Source organism: Neophocaena asiaeorientalis, unplaced genomic scaffold (assembly GCF_003031525.2).
Source record: "Neophocaena asiaeorientalis asiaeorientalis breed wild unplaced genomic scaffold, Neophocaena_asiaeorientalis_V1.1 scaffold828, whole genome shotgun sequence".
Lineage (NCBI taxonomy): Eukaryota > Metazoa > Chordata > Mammalia > Artiodactyla > Phocoenidae > Neophocaena > Neophocaena asiaeorientalis.
The window spans coordinates 1,322,077-1,342,099 of NW_020175443.1; the positions used below are offsets into that span (position 1 = coordinate 1,322,077).

The window sequence follows — 20,023 nt, forward strand, 5'->3', positions numbered from 1 at the left end:
TTCACGAGAAGGGTCGGAGAGGTTTATTAGCCCATGGCAAGATACAAAATGATTAATGATAACAACCATATTCTACCAGCCAAGTGTCACTTGGCACTATGATAACATCCTATAGGACATCCCTGGTTTCACATTCCCTAATGGGCTACCTGAAGAAATGACCCCTCAAATTAAGACCCAAACACAAAGGGATTCCAGGGGCCACTGGGGAGGAGAATGCCTGAGAAAGCCCTCTCTGATCTATGTGGGGAGGGAAACTCTGCAGGACAATTTGGATTTCCAAACTTAGTAAGAGGGAAACAAATGTGCAAGGCAGGGTCTCCTGGGTCTGGGACAGGGGTAGGGGACAGGAGAGGCAAAACGGCAGTAGTTGGGACCTGAGAGCAGGTTTCTCTCTTCTACTTCTTCCTCCCGCCTCTCTCCTTGAGCGCCAGGTGGATGATGGCACCATTAGCCATGTTATAGTAAGCCAGCGAGTTGGAATCCTTGATGAAAATACCCTAGAAAACAGATGTAGTGCCTCAGCCCAGGGCAATCTGGCCTTGAACTCAGAGAGCAGCCTCACAAGTCCCAACACTCTGAACTTAGCAAATACAAGGGCTTGAAGGAAGGTGGGGTGGGAAAGGGAGTGGCACAGGGCAGAAATGAAGGTCTCTGGTTCCTCCCAGAATGCTTTGCTTTTCCTTCCTTCCGACCAAGCCATGCTGCCAAGACCCCAAAAATCTGGCCCTGACCAACCCCATGGAATTTTGACTCTCAAATCATAAGACCTTTAGAGATCAACTAGTTCAACAGCCTCACTTTACAGAGGAGGAAACTGAGGCCCAGAATGGGGATTTGTCTAAGTCCAAAAAGGGAGAACACAGCAGTCCTCTGTGACCTGGCAGGCACCAAGGTGAGCTGGACTATCACCTTTGTGTCCAAGCACAAAGCCAGGCTACCTGAGACCACACTGACTGGGATGGCTCTACCACTGGGACAGAAACCTACCAGAGCACTCCGAAGTCTGGTCCCCAGATGTCACCGAGGCATTCAAACCCCATACAAGACTGTGCTGTGACCTCGCCAGAGCCTCACCCTGTCAGACTAACCTGTCCCAGCACCCCCCACCAGCATCATCACTTCCAGGATGGACTCAAATGACCACACCCAGGTGTCTCCCCACTCCTCTGATTCCATAAGGGATTTATTAGCTTCTCGGACAACAGAGGGGGCAAGGACTACAGACACCCAACTCACCTCATACTGCAGCTTCTGTTTCCCTGCCGGCATGCCCGTGGCTTCGTGAATCTTCACCTTGATGACAGAGACCTATGGGATCGAGGAGAGGTCAGTCACCTCTTGCTAAGGTCAGCTGCAGGAAGCTTCCCCCGACTCTTTGGTTCCCCTGTACCTGATACCAGTTGGGGAGAGCAACTCATACCTGGTCTGTGAGTGGGAGGGTGAAGACCAGCACCTGTCCGTTCAGCTTCCATTCCGTCTTATCCTGCATGTTGGGCACCTGGACTTTGATGGACACTGGACCCTGCAAAACAGGAGGTGGCCATTATGCCTGGGGAGGCCTGAGTCAATCAGGAACTACGCTCTCCTATTCCTGGGCCAGTCGAGATAATGTCACCTGTCCATCAGGGCTCCTGGACTCTGGCCTGTTTCACTACTGACACCACTTGTAACATACAACAAATCACTCCCCCTTGTCAAGAATTGGTTTCCCTTCTTTAGAACAATCCCTGCCTACTGGTAAGGCTGGAGCTGAAGAAGAGACATGAAAGTGCTCTGCAAGCCTCAAGAAGTACCACAGGAGGAAAGAATATGAATTGCGAGGTCAGAAGACCTGGGTTCCCAACTCAGCTTCCCTGCTAACTAGGTCTCTCTGAGCCTCAACGCCATGTCTGTAAAGCAGTTGATCACAACTGCTGGATGGTAATGTTGTGAGCATTCAACAGACCAAGTACCTGTAAAATGTGTGGCTCTGCCCCAACACTTGAGTACGTACTCAAGAAATGGAAACTACCATCAAAAAGGAAAAAAGAAAAAAGATTTGGTCAAATGCACTGGGCGGGGCAGAACGTTTCTGCTTCCTCACTGGAGCTTCCCCAGGCAACAGCAGTGCCAAGATTCCCAGCTCTTATTTCTAGTACCCCCACAGGATCCCCACAACACACCACCTTCTAAGGGCTGGACCTGGAGGCAAAGGCCACAAAGAAATTAAGAATCGCACCCAGGATTCCCTCCAGTGTTCAGAACCCCTTTCACACCTGAGTCCTACTGCCTGTGCAGCTGGGTCTCCCTGCTGGCCTCTGCGACAGCTCACACCAGGGGGACTACTGACAGCTGTCTGTTCTGGCTGCTGACCCCCCCCATCTAGTGTGTGCTCAGAAGTTTCACGGGCCTCCAATGGCTGGCCCAGGTCCCAGAAGCCAAAACCATGGAAGAATAGGGTGGGCCAGGGAGTGTGTGACTGGGCCAGGACTGGACAAGCCCCTCGCCCCATCTAGACACTCCAGGCTGTGGGCAGCACTCTGAGATGCATACCTTGTTTCTGCGTAGAAACTCCTCTTCTGGCATGAGGCTGTCCTCGGTCTTCAGTTTCTTGGAGGCAGGCTCATCTTCCATGGGAGGTGGTGGGTGGACAGGCGGCATAGGGGCTGGAGCTGGGACGGGTGCCACAGGTGGTGCGGGCACGAAAGCTGCAAGAACAGGAATAAGCAGCCACGTGAGTGGGAGGAAGGGCCCAGGACTCAGGGCTGGTGAGAGTGAAAAGGGGATTGCAAAGGTTTCCCATTTCTCCCAGTCAGAGGTGTGAAGGACCACTCCTTGCTGAGTCTGGCAGCCAGTAAGTTACCTGGCAGGGGGACCTGGGAGACTGCCCAGATTGGGTAGCAGGAAACTGAAGGAAGGGCAGGACCGATGGATGGAACAGGTGGCAGCCAACAGCAAGCATCATCAGGCCTCTGTGCCTGTCCAGGCTGACCCCTCTGGGTGCACAGACCCCAGCTCTGCCATATCAGCCTATCTCCCCCAGGAGCCATAAGTCCCTGGCTCCCAGCTCAGGGATCTCTCACATGGTGAACTCAAGGCTCTCCTTTGGGCTAGACCACCAGCTGGAACAGCTGGCACTACCATCAGCCACTGCTCTGCTCAGGGCTTGGCCTGTAGTCCCGACCCACTGACCTGTCGGCACAATCATGGGTGGTGGGCGGGGTGCCATGATAGGAGGGGCCGAGGGAGGCATGGGCACCACGTTGATCCTGGGCGCATGGATGATCGGTGGCATGGGGGCGATCACCGAACCAGGAGGCAGTCGGACCACTGATGCCATCGGGGGCCGGGGCATGACGGGTACTGCAGACACAACTGTGGTACGGACAGGAGGTGGCATCTGTGGGGGTGAAGACCCACAGGTCACAGGATGCCAAGGCTGTACTCTAAGGGCACACAAAGCTGGCAACTGGCCACCTGCAGCTTTGAGGATGGGGCTGGATAGCATCGACTCAGCCCCCTGGGTCTGTGAGTGCAGCCTCACACTGGGCCCTGACAGGAACTATGCTGAGAGAGGCCCAGGACAACCCTCTTTCCACTTGGGACTCAACCAGCTGCTCTTGGCAAACACTGAGAGAGCCACTGAAGACAATGACCTCCATTTAGCCCCCTGGAGTCAGGCCAGCAGTCCTCCAAGACCCATTAAGCCCTCCAGCCCATCCCTGACCCAAGTCTACTTCTCACATTTGCCACTCGCCTCCCTCCCTGTTCCAAGCCTCCCACACAGATAGGAGATCAAGCTGGAGGTTCCCACTTCTAACTAAAGGGTTCTTTTTCTCTCGACTTGACCCACTCAGCGCTTGGGCCCGCTGTGAGATAGCTGCCCTTCTCAGCCTGCAATGTCTAACCCCAAGAACCCAGCTCTGAAAGACCAGTCACAGGGTGGCTGCTGGCTAACCGCGGGTGGCCGAGGCACCGAGGTAATGGGTGGGGCTGAGCTGGGGATGTTGGTGGCTGAAGACGGAGGTGGTGGCTGCTGGGGGATTTCATTGGGCTTGCTGGGGCCAATCTTCTCTTTGGTATCATCTTCTGGCACCAAGCCCTTAGCCTTGTGGATGGCCTCGATCTGCTCCTGGAGGGTGATATTGGCCTGGGCAGCCTGCTGGGTCCGGGCCATGCTGCCGGAATGGCCATCCCAGGTCACCTGCATGGGAAAGCAAAGCCACAGCTTGTCAGGGCTCCTGGAACTGAGCCCAAGTGTGAGTCTGATGGCGGGGAAGGCACTAAGAGTCATCTGAGCTGCACCTTTTCCTCTGGCTTCTGGATCTCCTCCTCGCCAATCTTCTTACCAATGGCCGTTTCCTCTACACCAAAGATGTCGGTACGCCGCTCAGCCAGCTGTTTCAAGCTGCTCTCAATATCCAGACCTGGATATAGTCACAGAACGGAGGCAGGGGACAGAAAGGGAAACTAAACCAGATGCCCTTCTGACAACACAGCAGCTCTACTGGTGCAGGGTGGAGGCTGTTCTCATGGGACAAGGCTATCTGTGGGTCCCAATGCAGCACGCCTGTCCTCTGAGCCTAGGGAAGGCTGCCCAATGAGCACTAAGCCTGTAAACCAGGGCTTGTCCAACCCCTTGACTTACAAAAGGCAACTGAGAAGACAGGGTCACATGAGTGGCGTGGCGAGTAGCAAAGTCAGGAATAAAAGCCTGGTCTCCTGCCTCTGGGACAGTTTCCTCCCTCCCTATCATGCTGCTTCTCACACACAGTCAAGGCACCGTGTCTCATTTCAAGGTGCTCAGTGTACTCCAGCCATCAGAGCCTTCATTCTAAGACAGCCCTGAGAGTGAGCACCTCTCTCAGCTGTAGTGAGATCTTGCACTAGGATGTCAGTGTACACATGCTATCCACATCAGGTGCTGGCTTTGGAAGAATCCCTATGAAGAGTCCTTCTAGAAAATGGGAAGTTATTTTGTAGTGTCATAGGCTACACCTATCCTCAAAAGCTTTTATTGACCTCAATTGTTACCTTCTATGTTTGATTAAAGCATAAAGTTGATCATAGATTCCCCATGGGCCAAAGTGAGATGGGGCTGAGTCAAAGAAGGGGTGTGGACAGAGTGGGGGATGCCCCCCAACCTCACCTGGTGCGTACACCTCATCATCACTCTGCTTCTCACGAATGGAGCGGTCTCGCTGCTCCAGCCAACGGGGGTCAAGAAGCCCAATGCGCATGTGTTCCTGCATTTTGCTGGCAGGGATCTTCTCCCCAGTGATGGGGGACACGAGATATTCATCTGGAGCAGGGGCTGGAGGCAGGGGCTTGGAAGCTAAAAAGCAAAAGAGATCCTTGAGTGAGAATACTGGGTGGCAGCCCAGGTTAAAAGGGTGCTATTTCATTCGTGCACCATCCATTCAGTGCCACGCTGTACCTGGCACTATGCATTGCACCAGAGCACCAGAGATGACGAAGTCCCATTCCCCATCGTGAGGCCTATGACAGAGAAGCTATCAACGCCTTTATGACAAGCCACCTCGAGCCCTCCTAAAAATGGACAGGTCTGAGGAACATGAGGGCAGAAGAGCAGAACCAACCTTTTGGGTCATAGTCCTTCCGGACAATGACCTGGTCTGGAGTTGGGGGCAGAGGCGGTGGCATGGGTGTCTCTGGAGGTGGGGGCACTTTCTGCCCTTCTTCTTCATCATCTGAACCCTGAAAAGCAAAGTAGTGGCAGGACTCAGAGAGGGGCTGAGAAGACACCTCCCTGCAGCTGAGCCCTGGTGGCTCTCAGGGTGGCAAAGAGCCTAGGCCCCTGCCAGTCAGCATCCATGTGCTAAGCCTCCCAGGGCAGCCGAGGCCAGCCGGCAGCTGGCCAAGCTGCTTCCTCACAGCATGAATGGGAGTGCTGGGGGCCGTGGTGCTAACGCTCTGCCCAGGCATTTCCAGCAGCTGGCACCAGGCAGTCACAGCAGGCCAAGGGCACTTAACGTGCTGGAGAGGGGTGCGGGGAACAAGTCAGCGTTCAATGGTAGCTGCTCAAGAAGCAATGCTGGGAGGGAGAGAAAAAGTCAATTCCCAGACACATGCATCTTTATTCTCAGGCTGCACACAAATTCTTTCCGAGGGGAGGAAAGCAGTTTGGCTCTGCAGACTCTATGCCTGCTTGGAGGGCCTGCCTCGATGGGGGTAGACGAGGCCAAAAGCCACTTAGCAAAGCTCTGGAGGACTTCCCTGGCGGTCCAGTGGTTAGGACTCCGTGCTTCCACTGCAGGGGGCATGGGTTCGATCCCCGGTCGGGGAACTAGGATCCCGCGAGCCACATGGTGTGCGCCCCAACCCAGAAAAAAAGAAAAGCTCTGGAAACTGCTGATCATTTGGGCCTCAGCGCAAAAGCGTCAAAGTACATGGTATAGAGGTTTCCCTAACTGAGAGCCACCCTGGGGTCAGCAGTGAGCAGGGCCCCCGGGCAAAGGAGGAAGGTCACAGAACGCGGCCAGCACAGCTTTCAGATCTTTGCCTATGAATGAATCTCTGTTGCCTGAGCTGGAAAGAGGCTCTGTGCTGCCTGGGCCTGGGCAGCTACTCAGCCAGGACTCCTTCTTCAGGAACCCACACTCCCTTTAAAGATTCACAAGGGAGCTGGACTTCTCTGGAGGAGAGCACCCCCATCTCCCTGGGCTCCAGGAGCATACCTCATCCATGTCTTGCACTTGGGTGTCCTGGTCCAGCTGGGACGGAGGCTCCTCCGCCTTCTCCTGTTTCTCGTCCTCCTCATCAGACTCGACCTCCATCTCGACCTCCTCACTCTCCCCAAACTTCTCGTAGCGCTCCTGAATGAGGATTCGGGCCCCCAGCTCCTCTGGGGTGGTGGGGGGAGGGAAGTTCCCTGGCAAAGGGTGAGCCAGAGTCAAAGGCAGGGTTCACACAGACGCTCCTTATCAAAGGCCCATCTATCTGCTCTCTCTACACTGTTAGCTCTCTGAGGGCTGGGACTGTCTGATTTCTCTCCTATCTCCAGAGGCCCACCCGTTGGGCCATTATTGTCAGGTATGATAATATTTGTTCAACTGGGTTTAACTGGGGCAATGGGGTAGAAGTGAAGTCTTCCAGAAGCAGAAAAGAAACAGATACCCATAGAACCCTCTGAGGGATTCTGCTGCTCCTTGGGGACAGCTGGAAGAGATCTCCCAGGATGGCTCCAAGCTCCTGGCTCCCTTAACTGGAGTCACAGACCTACCTTCCTCATAGACCTACCTTGCTCATTGGGCTGGAAGTCCACTGTTTCCACCACCACAAAATCATGCCAGTCAATCTGAGCATAGGCCACCCGTTCCTTTTCCTTCTCCTCCTCTTCCTTCTTCCTCTCACGCTCCTGAAACTTGGCCCACTCCACCCGGTAACATACCTGAAGGGATGGGAAACAGCGTGGTGCTGAGCTGAATCAGGGTCTGCTCCTGAGGAGGCTATCATCTCCAAGGCCTTCACCAAAGCCAACGTCTCCTTCAGAACAGGAAGCTGATCTGCCCATAAAGGAGAACTTCCTGGGGCAGACTATGGTATTTGTACCTGGTTTCAGCCAGGCCCCGAGTTTGGACAGGATGAAAATATGAAATACCACAGAGACCTTCTGTCTGGGGCCCAGAGAGACCTTCTGTCTGGGCAGCTGTTTGTTATAACCTCAAAGTTTTCTGCTTGAGTTGGCGAGTGGCTAGCAAACTCCCTCCCAGAAGTTTGCATGACAACCAAGTGCCCACAAAAGCAGCAGCAGTCTGAAAGCCTGCAAAACAGAAGCCTCAAGCAGCCACCCAGAACAGCCAGCACCAATATGCCCTCTCTCTTCGACTCTGAAAACCTGGGACTTCAAAAGGCAATTGTCACCAGGGAACCCGTTCAAAAGCTGGCTTCTAGCAACAGAAGAAAAGAAGAGACTGAAGCAGACAGAAAGTTGGGAAGCAGAGAATCCAGGTTTCTTGGTCTTTGTAGCCTCAAGGCCTTTCCTCCCACCACGACTGTGCCTGGAGCATAAGAAGGTACTGGTTCGGAGACTACTTCCAAACACACAACAGAACCTACACAATGTAACGTTAGTGCCGTCAGTAACTGGTTATAAGAAATTTAGTTTACCTGGTCCAAAACTTCCCGGGGGTTCTCTGCCTCTTTCTTGAGTTTGGTAAATAAGCCTTTGGGTGGAATCAAGATCTGAAACACAGAAGATTTAAAGCAACTATCAGTGCAGCACAACACGGGACAAAGAAGTGGCCTTCCTGGGCCTGTGGAAAGGCACAGGAGAAAGGAAAGCATGGGATGCTGGGATCCAATCTCAGCTCTACTTGGCTGTGCAACTTTGGGCAAGTTACTCAACCTCTGTAACTTGGTTTTCTTCTACAAAATGGTGACACTGCCACTTAAACTTGGCATCATCAACTTAAAAGGTTGCCAAGGGTAGCAGGAAAGTATGCAAAACCACCACCAGATCGCTGAGCACACAGTCAGCATGGGATGACTGCTCTCAGGGGGCGGATCTGCCCTTTACCCTTCTGCACATGCCAACAGGCCCCCTGATGACTTTATTGAAGACTACAGCCCACAGGCTCCACCTCCCTAGACTTCTATCCCCTGCTTTCTGTTTACCATTTTCTCCATAGTATTTATCACCAACCGACATACACTTACGTTGCACTTGCTTATTGCCCCTTCACTAGACCGGTCTCCACAAAGACAGGGGTTTCTCTGTCTTCGGCTCACTGCTACATATCCAGCACCTAGAACAGTGTCTGACACTCAAAGCATATTTGCTGAGAACGAATGCTGGCTTTGTTTAAAACAATCAGTCTTTCCAACTGCCCCAAGTGTATCCACTCTCACTGGAAAAACAGCTCAGCCCCACTCCAGCCTCTCTGTCCTTCTTCCTCAGGAATTGATCTGCTCCTAGAGTTCCCAGGCCTAGAGACACACCAGTGCCCTCAGCTTAGAGTAATGAATGTCAATACCCAAATTCTGAGGGAGAAGGAATAGGAAAGTTAACAGAATAAAAAGGAATCTGCGGACCTTTAACTCTGGAAGCAGTCCACTGAGAGAAATTAACCCAGGGCTCACTTAAAATTGATACTGTGTAGTTACAATAACCCTTGGGTCTTATGACTTGAATGATTGTTATTTCAGCTACTCTCCTAGCTTCTGGACTTCCTAAACACAAACATTTTTGTCATTCTTTCTAGTTATATACTTAAAGCGAATGAAGTTAGAGGATATCATTACATAACCTTTCAAGTCAGATCTTTAACATATTGTTTCTAGATATCAAAAAGAGATGTGCAAACCATGCCACTAAAAAGGAAAGACAACCTCCATTATGTGTGTAGCAAGAAAAATGTTCCACAGGCATATCTATACCAGTGTACTTTTTAATAAATTAGCGATCTGATTATTTAAATACCAGTATTGACTTGTCTGCATTCTTGATTGCAACAACGCAGCATGATAATTAAGATCTTAGGGTCTGGAATAAAAATGTCAGCACTCAAGTCTCTGCTCCGCAACCCCCTAGCTGTGCAACCCTGGTCAAGTTAACTTCTCTGTACCTCAGTTTCCTCTTCTGTAAAATAAATATAATAACAGTGGCTACCTTATAGATTATTAGGGATTAAATGAGAAGATACTACATAATGTAAGTACTCAATACTGGCTACACTTATTTATTTTAAATTGATTCCCAATGCCTATTTAAATGATACTTCTAATTCAAAGTACTTTTTAGGGTGGAAAACAACAGAGGTTTCAGAGTCAAATGTTGGTTAAATCTCAGTGCAGCTACTTACTAGCTGAGAGACCACAAGTAAGTACTTCACCTCTCTGAGCTTTCTGAAATAGGAAGGAAAACACTTACCTTATGGATTCTTGTGAGGATAAAATTAGGTAATAATAGGAGGCAACTATTAAGAGCTTGCTTCTTCTCAAGCCCTACTGAGGCAACTGAAATTTAATTTAAATGTACATAAAAGCAACTAGCATCACTTGGCCTTATCACGCAGCAGGCACTCACCTAATTAGTTACCAATCACGCGTTTCCTTTCTCTTTAGAAACAGCAGTCTACGTTGCATTTACTAGGAAAACTGAATAGAAATCAAGATTTTATACTGAACTGGGATATTTAACATCTGCTTGGGGGCCCCACACAGGAGCGGGGTCCTTGCAGACAGTGAGTGGATAGAGTGCTGATGGTAAGATGCCTTCCTTCCCTGGGCCCAGCACCCTGGCCCCCGCCCTGCCCAGGCACCTTGGTATACTGTTCCACCAGCTTCGTGAAGTAGTTGAAAAGGCTGTGTTGCGGGCGAAGGAAGTCAAACTGGTAGTTGCGCTGCTCTTTCTGCATCAGCTGGGTCAGAAACTGGCGCCCATTCCTGGCCACAAACTGAGCCGTCAGCTTCACCACGTCCAGGTCGAAGGCTGAGATAGAGGGGGGGTCTGCAATGAACTCGAACTCGGGAGGGGGCTCTTTGGGCACGATGGTTTCTTGGATCACTTGGGCTTGAACCTAAGATGCAAAGGGAATGTGAGGCAAGAGGCACAGGGGTGGTGGGACTCCAGAGAGGTGGCGGGGACGCACCCCCGGCAGACGGCACAGACCTCTATACTTCTGCTGATCACGAACACGCCATTGGCACGTGGTGTGAGAGAATCCTAACTCACAAGGGCACCGATTTCTTGGCCAACTGTAGCCTCGACTCGCTAAGTGGCTTTCTGAATGAGAACCGAGTCCCTCTGTATCGCTGCTGCTGCCCTGAAACTGAGGACCAAAACTGGGTGGCAGAAGATCTAACAGGAACACAGCTTGTGAAACCCCGCCCAAGGGAGAGAGAGGATGTAGTAAGCTCTACATGTGTGCAGAAGACCCCACTGGACAGAAGACTTCCACGTTTGTTACCTCATCTGGCCACTACACGAACCACGAGGTGGACAGAACAAGTACTGTGAATTCTTTTTATAGATGAGGAAACTGAGGTCACCTGAGGCCCTAGGAGTAGTTAATTGCAACACAAGGTCTCAGAACCTATTCCAACCTTTACTTCCTACTGTAAAACAAGGGGCAGCCTTTGCCACCATGGCTCAGGAGTGAAGCAAAGAGAAACGACTAGTCCAAGTCTACACAGGAGGCAAAATGTGTGGGCCCCTCCTGTCCTCACTGACAGCCCTAATCGTCCCTAGTGCTAAGGGGGTATTAGGGCAGGCCAGAAAGAGGAGCCCTGGGAAGGTGAGACAGTAGGAGGGATGCCCAAGAAGGGGCCCACAAGCCACACTGCAACACTGCCCTCACGCCACGGTCAAGGAAAAGAGTAGGAACTGAGAGCATGGACTTTAGGGTCCTGACTCTGCAGCCTTGGGTAAACTGTGCTTCCCTAAGCCTCAGATTCCTCATCTGAAAAATGGTCACTTTACTGGCCTCCTCATGCAGCCGCTGTGAGGCACCAATGAGACAAGGCTCCCAAAGCACTGAGCACAGAGCGAGAAGGGCAGCATTCAGCAAATGCCAACTGTCAGCAACACTTTGCTGTGTGAGTCTCAGCATCTGCCTCTGTAAGATGGGGATAAAGACCTCAAGTTTCTCCCTGGGTGGTTGTGAGGTCTGGACAGCAGAGTTCTTTATCTTCCCCTCCCTGTCCCAGCCTCCCTTAGCCCTGGGGAAGCGAAGGGAGGGGCTGGCTCCAACCTTCTGGGGCAGCTGCTGCTGGGTGGCTTGCTGCTGCTGCTGCATGACCTTGGGGATGGCAGCCGAAGGCTCCTGGGCTTTCCCCTCCTTGAATTCGCTGACCTTGTGGCGGTAGTAGGCATGGTAAGGGTCATTGGGGTTCAGGAAGTTGAACTTGGGGTTGTTGATCTCGTTCTGTCGTATCCTAGCTTCAAATTCAGGTCCGTTTCTAGAAAAAGGAAAAAAGAGAATCATTAATACCACAACCCTTGCAGCTGCTCAGACCAGAACACTGCCCATGCAAGCCCCATTCTTGCCACCACCCATCACTCAAACTAGCCCATCCCTCAACACAGCAGAGGTCCTCTTCGAGACTCCTGGCATCAGCGACCAGTGCCCCCTGCCTCCTTCGGCCTGCGCAGGCCTCCTCTACCACAGGGTCTCCAGACCTCCATCATTCCTGCAGCTCCTCTGCCAGTCTTGCCATTTCCAAAACCATCTGGACTATTTCTTTTTTCTTTTAATAAAATTTATTTACTTTAAAAAATGTACCTGGGCTTCCCTGGTGGCGCAGTGGTTGAGAGTCCGCCTGCCAAAGCAGGAGACATAGGTTCTTGCCCTGGTCCGGGAAGATCCCACATGCCGCAGAGGGGCTGGGCCCGTGAGCCATGGCCGTTGAGCCTGCGCGTCCAGAGCCTGTGCTCTGCAATGGGAGAGGCCACAGCAGTGAGAGGCCCGCGTACCGCCAAAAAAAAAAAAAAAAAGGACCTAAGAAGGCACGGGAAGGCCCTGGGGTCCAGTGGTTAGGACTCCGTGCTCTCACTGCCGAGGGCCTGGGTTCAATCCCTGGTTGGGGAACTAAAATCCCACAAGCCATGGCACAGCCGAGGCGGGGTGGGAAGGCATGTATTACTACTTCAGATAAAAATCATTATGGCTGGGCTTCCCTGGTGGCACAGTGGTTGAGAGTCCGCCTGCCAAAGCAGGAGACATAGGTTCTTGCCCTGGTCCGGGAAGATCCCACATGCCGCAGAGGGGCTGGGCCCGTGAGCCATGGCCGTTGAGCCTGCGCGTCCAGAGCCTGTGCTCTGCAATGGGAGAGGCCACAGCAGTGAGAGGCCCGCGTACCGCCAAAAAAAAAAAAAAATCATTATGGCTTTACTAACAAAAGGCAGTCATAAAATTCAATACAATGAAAACAAAGTAACATGGTTAAAGTTTACCTGCAGTTTGCCGAGACTGAGGCCAGTTCTCTTAGTTAAAAGTGGGATGACTGAGTGCTGGGGAGGTATTAAAAGATATGCTAGCACCAAACTGAGACTTTGTCCTTTGGGTAACAAGAAAAAAAAAATATGAAAATTTAATGGGATTTAATGCCTTGTCCAAATATTGGCTAAAATCACCTCATTTACTACTGGGTGAGGCTCATATAGGAAACACTGTTCTCCAAGGACCACATCTGTGCTGCTGCATAAGGCGCATTCAGATGACAGGGGAGTGGTGAGAAGGGCAGGGAGCTCACCATCTCTCTCTGTATCTGGAATAGTTTCCCACATACACCCTATGTCCCCAATTTGTATGTTTTTAAAAATTAATTTATTTTTTATTTTTGGTTGCATTGGGTCTTCGTTGCTACACACAGGCTTTCTCTAGTTGTGGCGAGCGGGGGCTACTCTTCATCGTGGCGCGCGGGCTTCTCATTGCAGTGGCTTCTCATGTTGCGGAGCACGGGCTCTAGGAGCACGGGCTTCAGTAGCTGTGGGTTGCGGGCTCTAGAGCGCAGGCTCAGTAGTTGTGGCGCACGGGCTTAGTTGCTCCGCGGCATGTGGAATCTTCCCAGACCAGGGCACAAACCCGTGTCCCCTGCATTGGCAGGCAGATTCTTAACCACTGCGCCACCAGGGAAGTCCCCCAATTTGTATGCCTTTAAACACTCAGAATGAAAAATGTCTCTCTCATGATGTGTAGGGAACCCTTATTTTTTTTAAAGAATCCCAACAGTAATATTTCAAGGTGTCACACATCCACAACATCTGTGGAAATGCACTAACCTTAAAGACACAAGATGTGGACACACTCAAGTTTTGGGTTCACTACTGACTCACCAAGTTACCAAACTTCTCTTGACTCAATCTCCCATGTGTAAAATATGGCAAAAACCACCTTCTCTCTCTACTTTGAAATACTGAGAAAATCGAATTAGTTAATGAGATGCCAAAGTCTTTTTGAATCATACAGTGGCCTGCAAATGCCACAGACTGTTACTCCTATGAAGGCTAGAAGGGGCTGTCCTATAAAGATGAGAGATGATCTGGGGGGCTTCCATCACTCCTTTGACCAGAGCCCTGCACTCAGAGGTGCCCCAAACACACCAAGGGACAGCTCCAGAGGCTGGTGGCACCCGGGTCACTCCACTTTCATACCCTTGCCCTGTCAGTTGAAGACAGGGCAGGAGACAGGGTGCAGGTGATGTTGTGCCCCAGTTTAGCCACCATGGCAGTGGTCATCAGCACCCCGGCTAGCTCCTCCACAAGTTCTAGTCACACTCTGCAGCGTGACTAACACCATGAGGTCTGGATGTGACAATGCATTAGTCCAGCTGAAACCCCATGCTTGAGGAAGAAGCATTCTTCCACCCCCTTAAATAATGCAAGCCACACAAGGACAAGGGTAAATGTACATTTAAATATGGCTAAACTAGGCCACCATACAAAGGGCTGCTAGAAAAGGGGGCTCTGGTTGTCTCTACCACCGCCTCCTAAGCCATAACCTCACATCTGGGAACAATCTGAAATATAAAACGAGAACGCAGGCATATTCATTCCAAGCTACTCTGTTGCTTTAAATTAGCTTAATGTTAATTTTAGAATTATATTCTCTAACACAAGGAATAGATTTCAGCAGAAAAAGACATGATTCTGACTCAACCTAGCTGGTGGGACTTTTTAAGAGTAATTTCCCTTAGTTTCTTGACAGTAAAATACAGGGAAGGGAAGACCAAACCTAGAGAGAAAAAACTCCTTTTGGAAAACCACACTGGGTTGGTGATGTTTTACTCTATGTTCAATCAATCAATACATGTGAACCCAACAGAAGTAAAGCAGAGGGTCCTGCATGTCTGCTTTTAACCCAGAGTGAGATGCTGCTCTGTCCCTTCACGGCAATGTAAACAAAAGCAAGTCCACAGATTTCAGAAATGCCTATAAGGCAATCATCATAGTCAAAAACAGATCTAGAGACGTGGACATATAGATTTATTATTAAGGGAACTTGGAGAGATTCTTATTTTTGGGGCTGGCACAAAATTATTGGAAAGCTACTTGGCAAAATAAGAAATATTTAAAAATGCTCTTTTAGGCAATAATGTGCCACACAGAATTTTCTTCTAGGAAAACAATCTAAAAGGGAAAGAAAATGCTCAGAGACTTCCCCATAGCTTCATTTGCCAAACTGAAATGTTGGAAACAACTTCAAAGGAAAATACAGAGGAGTCAGCCAAGTCAAGGAAGGCCCATCACCTTAACATGGTGCATCCTTTCCAGAGAGGACCATGCAGCACCAGGAGACCGTAGAGCAACACAGGAAAATGCTTACAACACAGTGCAAATGGAAAAAGCAGGATATGAAAGTATCTCTACTAGCATTACAAGAATCTAAAAAAGGATGCCAAGGGCCAGAAGGAAACAGGAAAAAGTGAAAACAGCTAGTAGAAGCTATTCTGGTCGCGAGACTGTGGTGATTCTTCCTCTTACACTCTTTTCCTATTTATTGTTTTAAATAGGAAAACATATCAGGAGGTGGACTTCCCTGGTGGTGCAGTGGTTAAGAATCCGCCTGCCAATGCAGGGGACACAGGTTTGAGCCCCAGTCTGGGAAGATCCCACATATTGTGGAGCACCTAAGCCCACGCACCACAAATACTGAGCCTGTGCTCTAGAGTCCTCGAGCCACAACAACTGAGCCCATGTGCCACAACTGCTGAAGCCCACATGCCTAGAGCCCGTGCTCTGCCACAAGAGAAGCCACCGCAATGAGAAGCCCGTGCACCGCAACAAAGAGTAGCCCCTGCTTGCCGCAACTAGAGAAAGCCTGCACGCAGCAATGAAGACCCAATGCAGTCAAAAGTAAATTAATTAAAAAAAAAAAAAAATCAGGGGACAAGGGGAAGAATAAGCGTTGCTATGAAATATTAAACTTATAAACACAACACCTGCTGCCCTAAATCTGACATGGCCTAATAATGTTCAATCAAGCACAGAGCTGTTTTAACCCAATATCCAGGTTGGTCAAAGCCGTTGAAATGTGAAAGGTTCACCCGCATGCAGCCTGACACAGTGAAAGACATCAACCAGAGTAATCTCTTTCTATGTTTCATTTTAAAAAGAGGTTGAGAAAGGAAGGACCCATCTGTTAAATGATGTATCGTGATGGCGATGCTGCCTCAGGGTCAAGGTGTGGCTCCCTGGAGAGCATATGCCCTGACTGAGGGCAGCAGTCTGCTCAAGGCCAGCTACTGCTTCCACGCAAGGAGCCGTCCAATTCATCAAGAGAAGCCAGAAATCCAGATTTACTGTGCAATCTCGTTTTTAAACAATGACAACTAATTCAAAAGTTTAAAAATTATATATTGTTAAGAATGAACAAAAAGATCTGTAGGCTGGATGTGGCCTGCTGGCTGCCAAAGGAATACTTGAAATGCCCTAAACTAGGGGATGGTTGACCTTTGGAGTCAAGTGGCCATCAAGAAGACTCCATCTGAGGAAGTGTAATGGGGAGGAACAAGAGGAAATCAAGCGGATTTTCATGCCATCTGAGGTAATAGCTACATGATGTACCCGAACTGCACTCAGTCCCCTCACCCCTGCCTCACAACAATTCTAGGTGTTATTTTATTCCATTTTGCAGATGGGTCAAAGGAAATGCAGTCCTTGCACAATGAAAATCATCAACTCCCTTTTGTCTTCCTAAGGCCAGCAGCTCAGATACAGACACACATTATCCATGACAAAGCAGCGTTCCAGGTATTTCCTCAGGCTCGGTTTGGAAGCACAGGTTCTGGTGACTCTGGAGCTGGGTGTGCCTTGTACTCTGCCACCACCATACTATGTTAGCGATGCCAGTCCTGCCCACTGCCTACCTCACACCATGCTGTGGTTTTAGATGAGCTGACAGGCCTAAGCCAACAATACCACTCTAAAAACCCAAGTGTTACCCTTGTGCAAATTCAGGAGCTCTTGATGCTAAAATCTACCCGTGACCCACATGAGCAGGAGTAGCTATGTTACCTGGCCACGAAGCTGGCAGTCTTGTCAACGATATTCCTGACCTCTGGAGGAGGGTAAATAATACCCACCACTGGCTTGGAAGGAGTAGAATCCTCCTTTGAAGATGCTTCCTCTTCTGTGGGCTGTGAAAACAGGAAAAGGAAGGTCTTAAAGTTCCTGGCTTGGTGCCAGATGCCCACCATTAAACTCCTCTAGGATATTATTGAGAATACAGACTCTCCTGCCCAATTCGAGACTTTCCTTGAGTCAGGAACCTCTGCTCCAGAAGAGCCACTCTCTCAACTGCTCTGTGCTTGCATGGGACTTTCCCAGGGAACCAATGAAAAGAGCAGCCTCTCTGGCTCCCCTCCAGCTAGAGCATCTCTGTGACACTGGGAATCTACATTTTTACCAAGTGTCCATGTGATTCAGATGGAGGGGGGAAATCTAACCACGTTCTGAGAAACCACATTCCAGAATCCAGAAGGCCATGCCTGTATCCCCACCCTTGGATGTGCCTGATACGGGATATGTAAGAATTGTCTGCTGAATAAAGAAATGGGAAACTCCTTGCTGGCCACTTCTTCTGCCTTGAATGCCCTTTCCCTCTGCATCCATTCCGTAGTCTAAACCATCACTTAATGTTCAAATGTTTTGCGAAACTCCACTGGAATACTCAACATTAACTGCCCCATAAATTCCAAATTCTTTCCTCACCAGCTTCTTCCCCTTAGTAAACAAAGGTTCAAGTCTCTCATTTTGGAGAAACAAAGTTTCTCCTCTACCCTCATGCTCCTTTCTGCTACTGCCTTCTCCCCGCCTTCCTCTGGTAGCTAAACAGCCTGAGTTCTCTCAGCCTTGCCGTTCCCACTTGCTCAGCTCCCATTTGATCCCCCTTCATTCCAAGTGCTCATGCCAAAGTCAAAAATGACGGCCTACAGCCAGCTACATCAGTATACCGTGTGACCAGTGACGGCTCCTTCACAAAACTCTCAACTCCCAGGTCCCATTCTCACCTGTATTTCCTTCTTGCTCACCATTCCATCCAAGTTTCTCCCCTGGCTCCTGTTTCACCTCCTGCCCTATAGTGTTAGGGGTCCCCAAAATTCTGTTCTTGGTTCTCTTCACACTATACACACTGTCCTCAGTCAGGCACTTACAAAACGTCCTCCACTTCCCCTAGCACCTACAGGCTGAACCATTCTACCCCCGTCAACGTCCCACATCACTCTTATGTGCCACAAAGCTTTAGATCGAGCAGTTCTGGGCACTTTCATCGCTAACTGCTTTCCTCACGAATGGCCAACCATGCCTCCAGTCATCCTGGGCAGAAACGTGGGTCTCTTCTCCCTTCCTCAGCCTACACGTTCAATGATAAGAACATTTGTCAAGCACAGAGTAGGTTCCATATACTTTCCTAAGCACTTTCAGCGTATTAAATCTATAACCTTTACAGACCTCTAAGAGGTTAAGTACTCTTATTATTATATTATTGTCTTGTCATTTTACAGATGGACAAACTGAGGAATGGAGACCTTAACTGGCCCAATGGCAGAACCAGGATTCCAATGCATCACTTTGGAGGGAGAGCCTGCACCACAGCCCTTTTGTGATCTGAGCTTGCCCATCCCCTCTGTCCCATGTCCCAGCCACAATCTAGGCCAGGCTCTCAACATCTTTTGAATAACATGACTAACCTGTCCTCCTAGCAATTCTCCCCATCACTGTTTACCTGAATTTCTGAAACACAAATATGTCACTATCCGGCTTACATCCCTTCCTTTTCTCCCAATAGCCTGCTATGAAAACTTCAAATCCCCAGAAATACACCTCTTAACCACCACTTTCCCAACCCTATGCTTTAACCTTCTTTACTCTTGACAAGAGGCACCATCTGATTCCCACCTTGGTATCTTGGCACTTATCTGGTATTACCTTGGTTACTTTTCCCCAAGATACTGGGAAAATGCCAGGGATACATAGGTATTTGCAGTGGTCAGCATACAGGATGTGCTCAATAAATGTTTGCTAAATGAATAAAGAATGGTATTTCCCTTCCCAATCACCTATCTGGTGAACTACTGATTCATTCTTCTAAACGCAATTTACCTTTCACGCCGGTGGGCTTCACCTACCTTAATCTCCCCTATATCCCACCAAAGCAATGTTGATTAGAATTCCTGTCTCCTTTGTACTTGATACTTATATCACACTGCAATTACTGACCCACGTCTTTCCTCCTTAGCTGACTGAGATCTTTTGAAGGGCTGGCTGAAACTGTATCATTTATGGTAACTGAGGCAATAAACATTTATTGAGTATTCACTTATATCTGGCTCCCCACTAGTGTGTGAGCTCCCTAAATAAAGCAGGAACTGCGCTTCATTCATTCCGTCGGAGCCTGGCACAGTGTCTGGCTTAGAGTAAGCACTACACAAATGCTGAGATTTAACGTTCAAAGATGCACCGTGCAGGCTGGGAAATTAGGGACTCCTGGGCAAAGACTGGGGGCCGGTGGGCCCAATTAACACAGAAGACCGGTGGATGCGCTGGATCAGTGCTTCTCAAATTTTAATGAATCACCTTGGGAGCTTGTTAAAATACAGATTCTGATTTAAAAGGTCTAGGGTGGAAACTCAGAATTTCTAATGAACTCCCAGGTGATGCTAGCCGGTCCGCGGACCACACTTTGAGAACTCCTGTTCTAACAGGCTTGTTTCGCTACCAGAAGGTAGGCGGGAAGCGCGCTGCCTCCTGGGACCTGGAGTCCCTCCAAGCCCTCGCAAACCGCCGTTTCTTCCTGCACGAGTAAAGAGGGCCCGCGCCCGAGGGGAGGGCCCAGGTCGAGGTGCGGGGGTCGTGGTACCTGTTTGGGCTCGGTGGCCGCGGGCGGCGGCGGGGGCACCGCCTGCACGGGTCCGGCCGGCATGACTGCGACGCTCAGTGCTGCCAGTCCGCCTCTGTATAGGTGAACGGTGCGGCGTCAAAGCAGCTTCCCCGCACCAACAGTACAACAAGCTCGCAAGATGGCGGCGGCCGAGCGAGTCGTCGCCGAGGGTGGCGAGGCTGACGCACTTCCGGGGC

General features: G+C 50.1%; 1 protein-coding gene across 1 annotated transcript; it reads right to left on the reverse strand.

The window, feature by feature from the left end:
• SF3A1 (splicing factor 3a subunit 1) lies at positions 1-19,984 on the reverse strand. The gene is made up of 16 exons (XM_024767989.1): positions 19,806-19,984; positions 16,961-17,082; positions 11,697-11,904; positions 10,266-10,523; positions 8,113-8,187; positions 7,243-7,393; positions 6,681-6,874; positions 5,583-5,700; positions 5,132-5,317; positions 4,288-4,409; positions 3,941-4,186; positions 3,175-3,382; positions 2,536-2,690; positions 1,424-1,525; positions 1,240-1,311; positions 1-500 (listed from the first exon to the last, which is right to left on the reverse strand). The coding sequence occupies exons 1-16, from the start codon at positions 19,866-19,868 to the stop codon at positions 399-401; spliced, it is 2,382 nt and encodes a 793-aa protein (XP_024623757.1). The 5' UTR covers positions 19,869-19,984; the 3' UTR covers positions 1-398.
• Positions 19,985-20,023: the final 39 nt, after the last annotated feature.

Coding starts and splice junctions, on each gene's coding strand:
- SF3A1 (XM_024767989.1), bottom strand. CDS start 19,868: ATGCCGGCCGGACCCGTGCAGGCGGTGCCCCCGCCGCCGCCCGCGGCC. Junction 11,905..16,960: donor ACTGCCAGCTTCGTGGCCAG/GTAACATAGCTA, acceptor TCCTTTTTCTAG/AAACGGACCTGAATTTGAAG. Junction 4,410..5,131: donor TGATGAGGTGTACGCACCAG/GTGAGGTTGGGG, acceptor GACTATATCCAG/GTCTGGATATTGAGAGCAGC.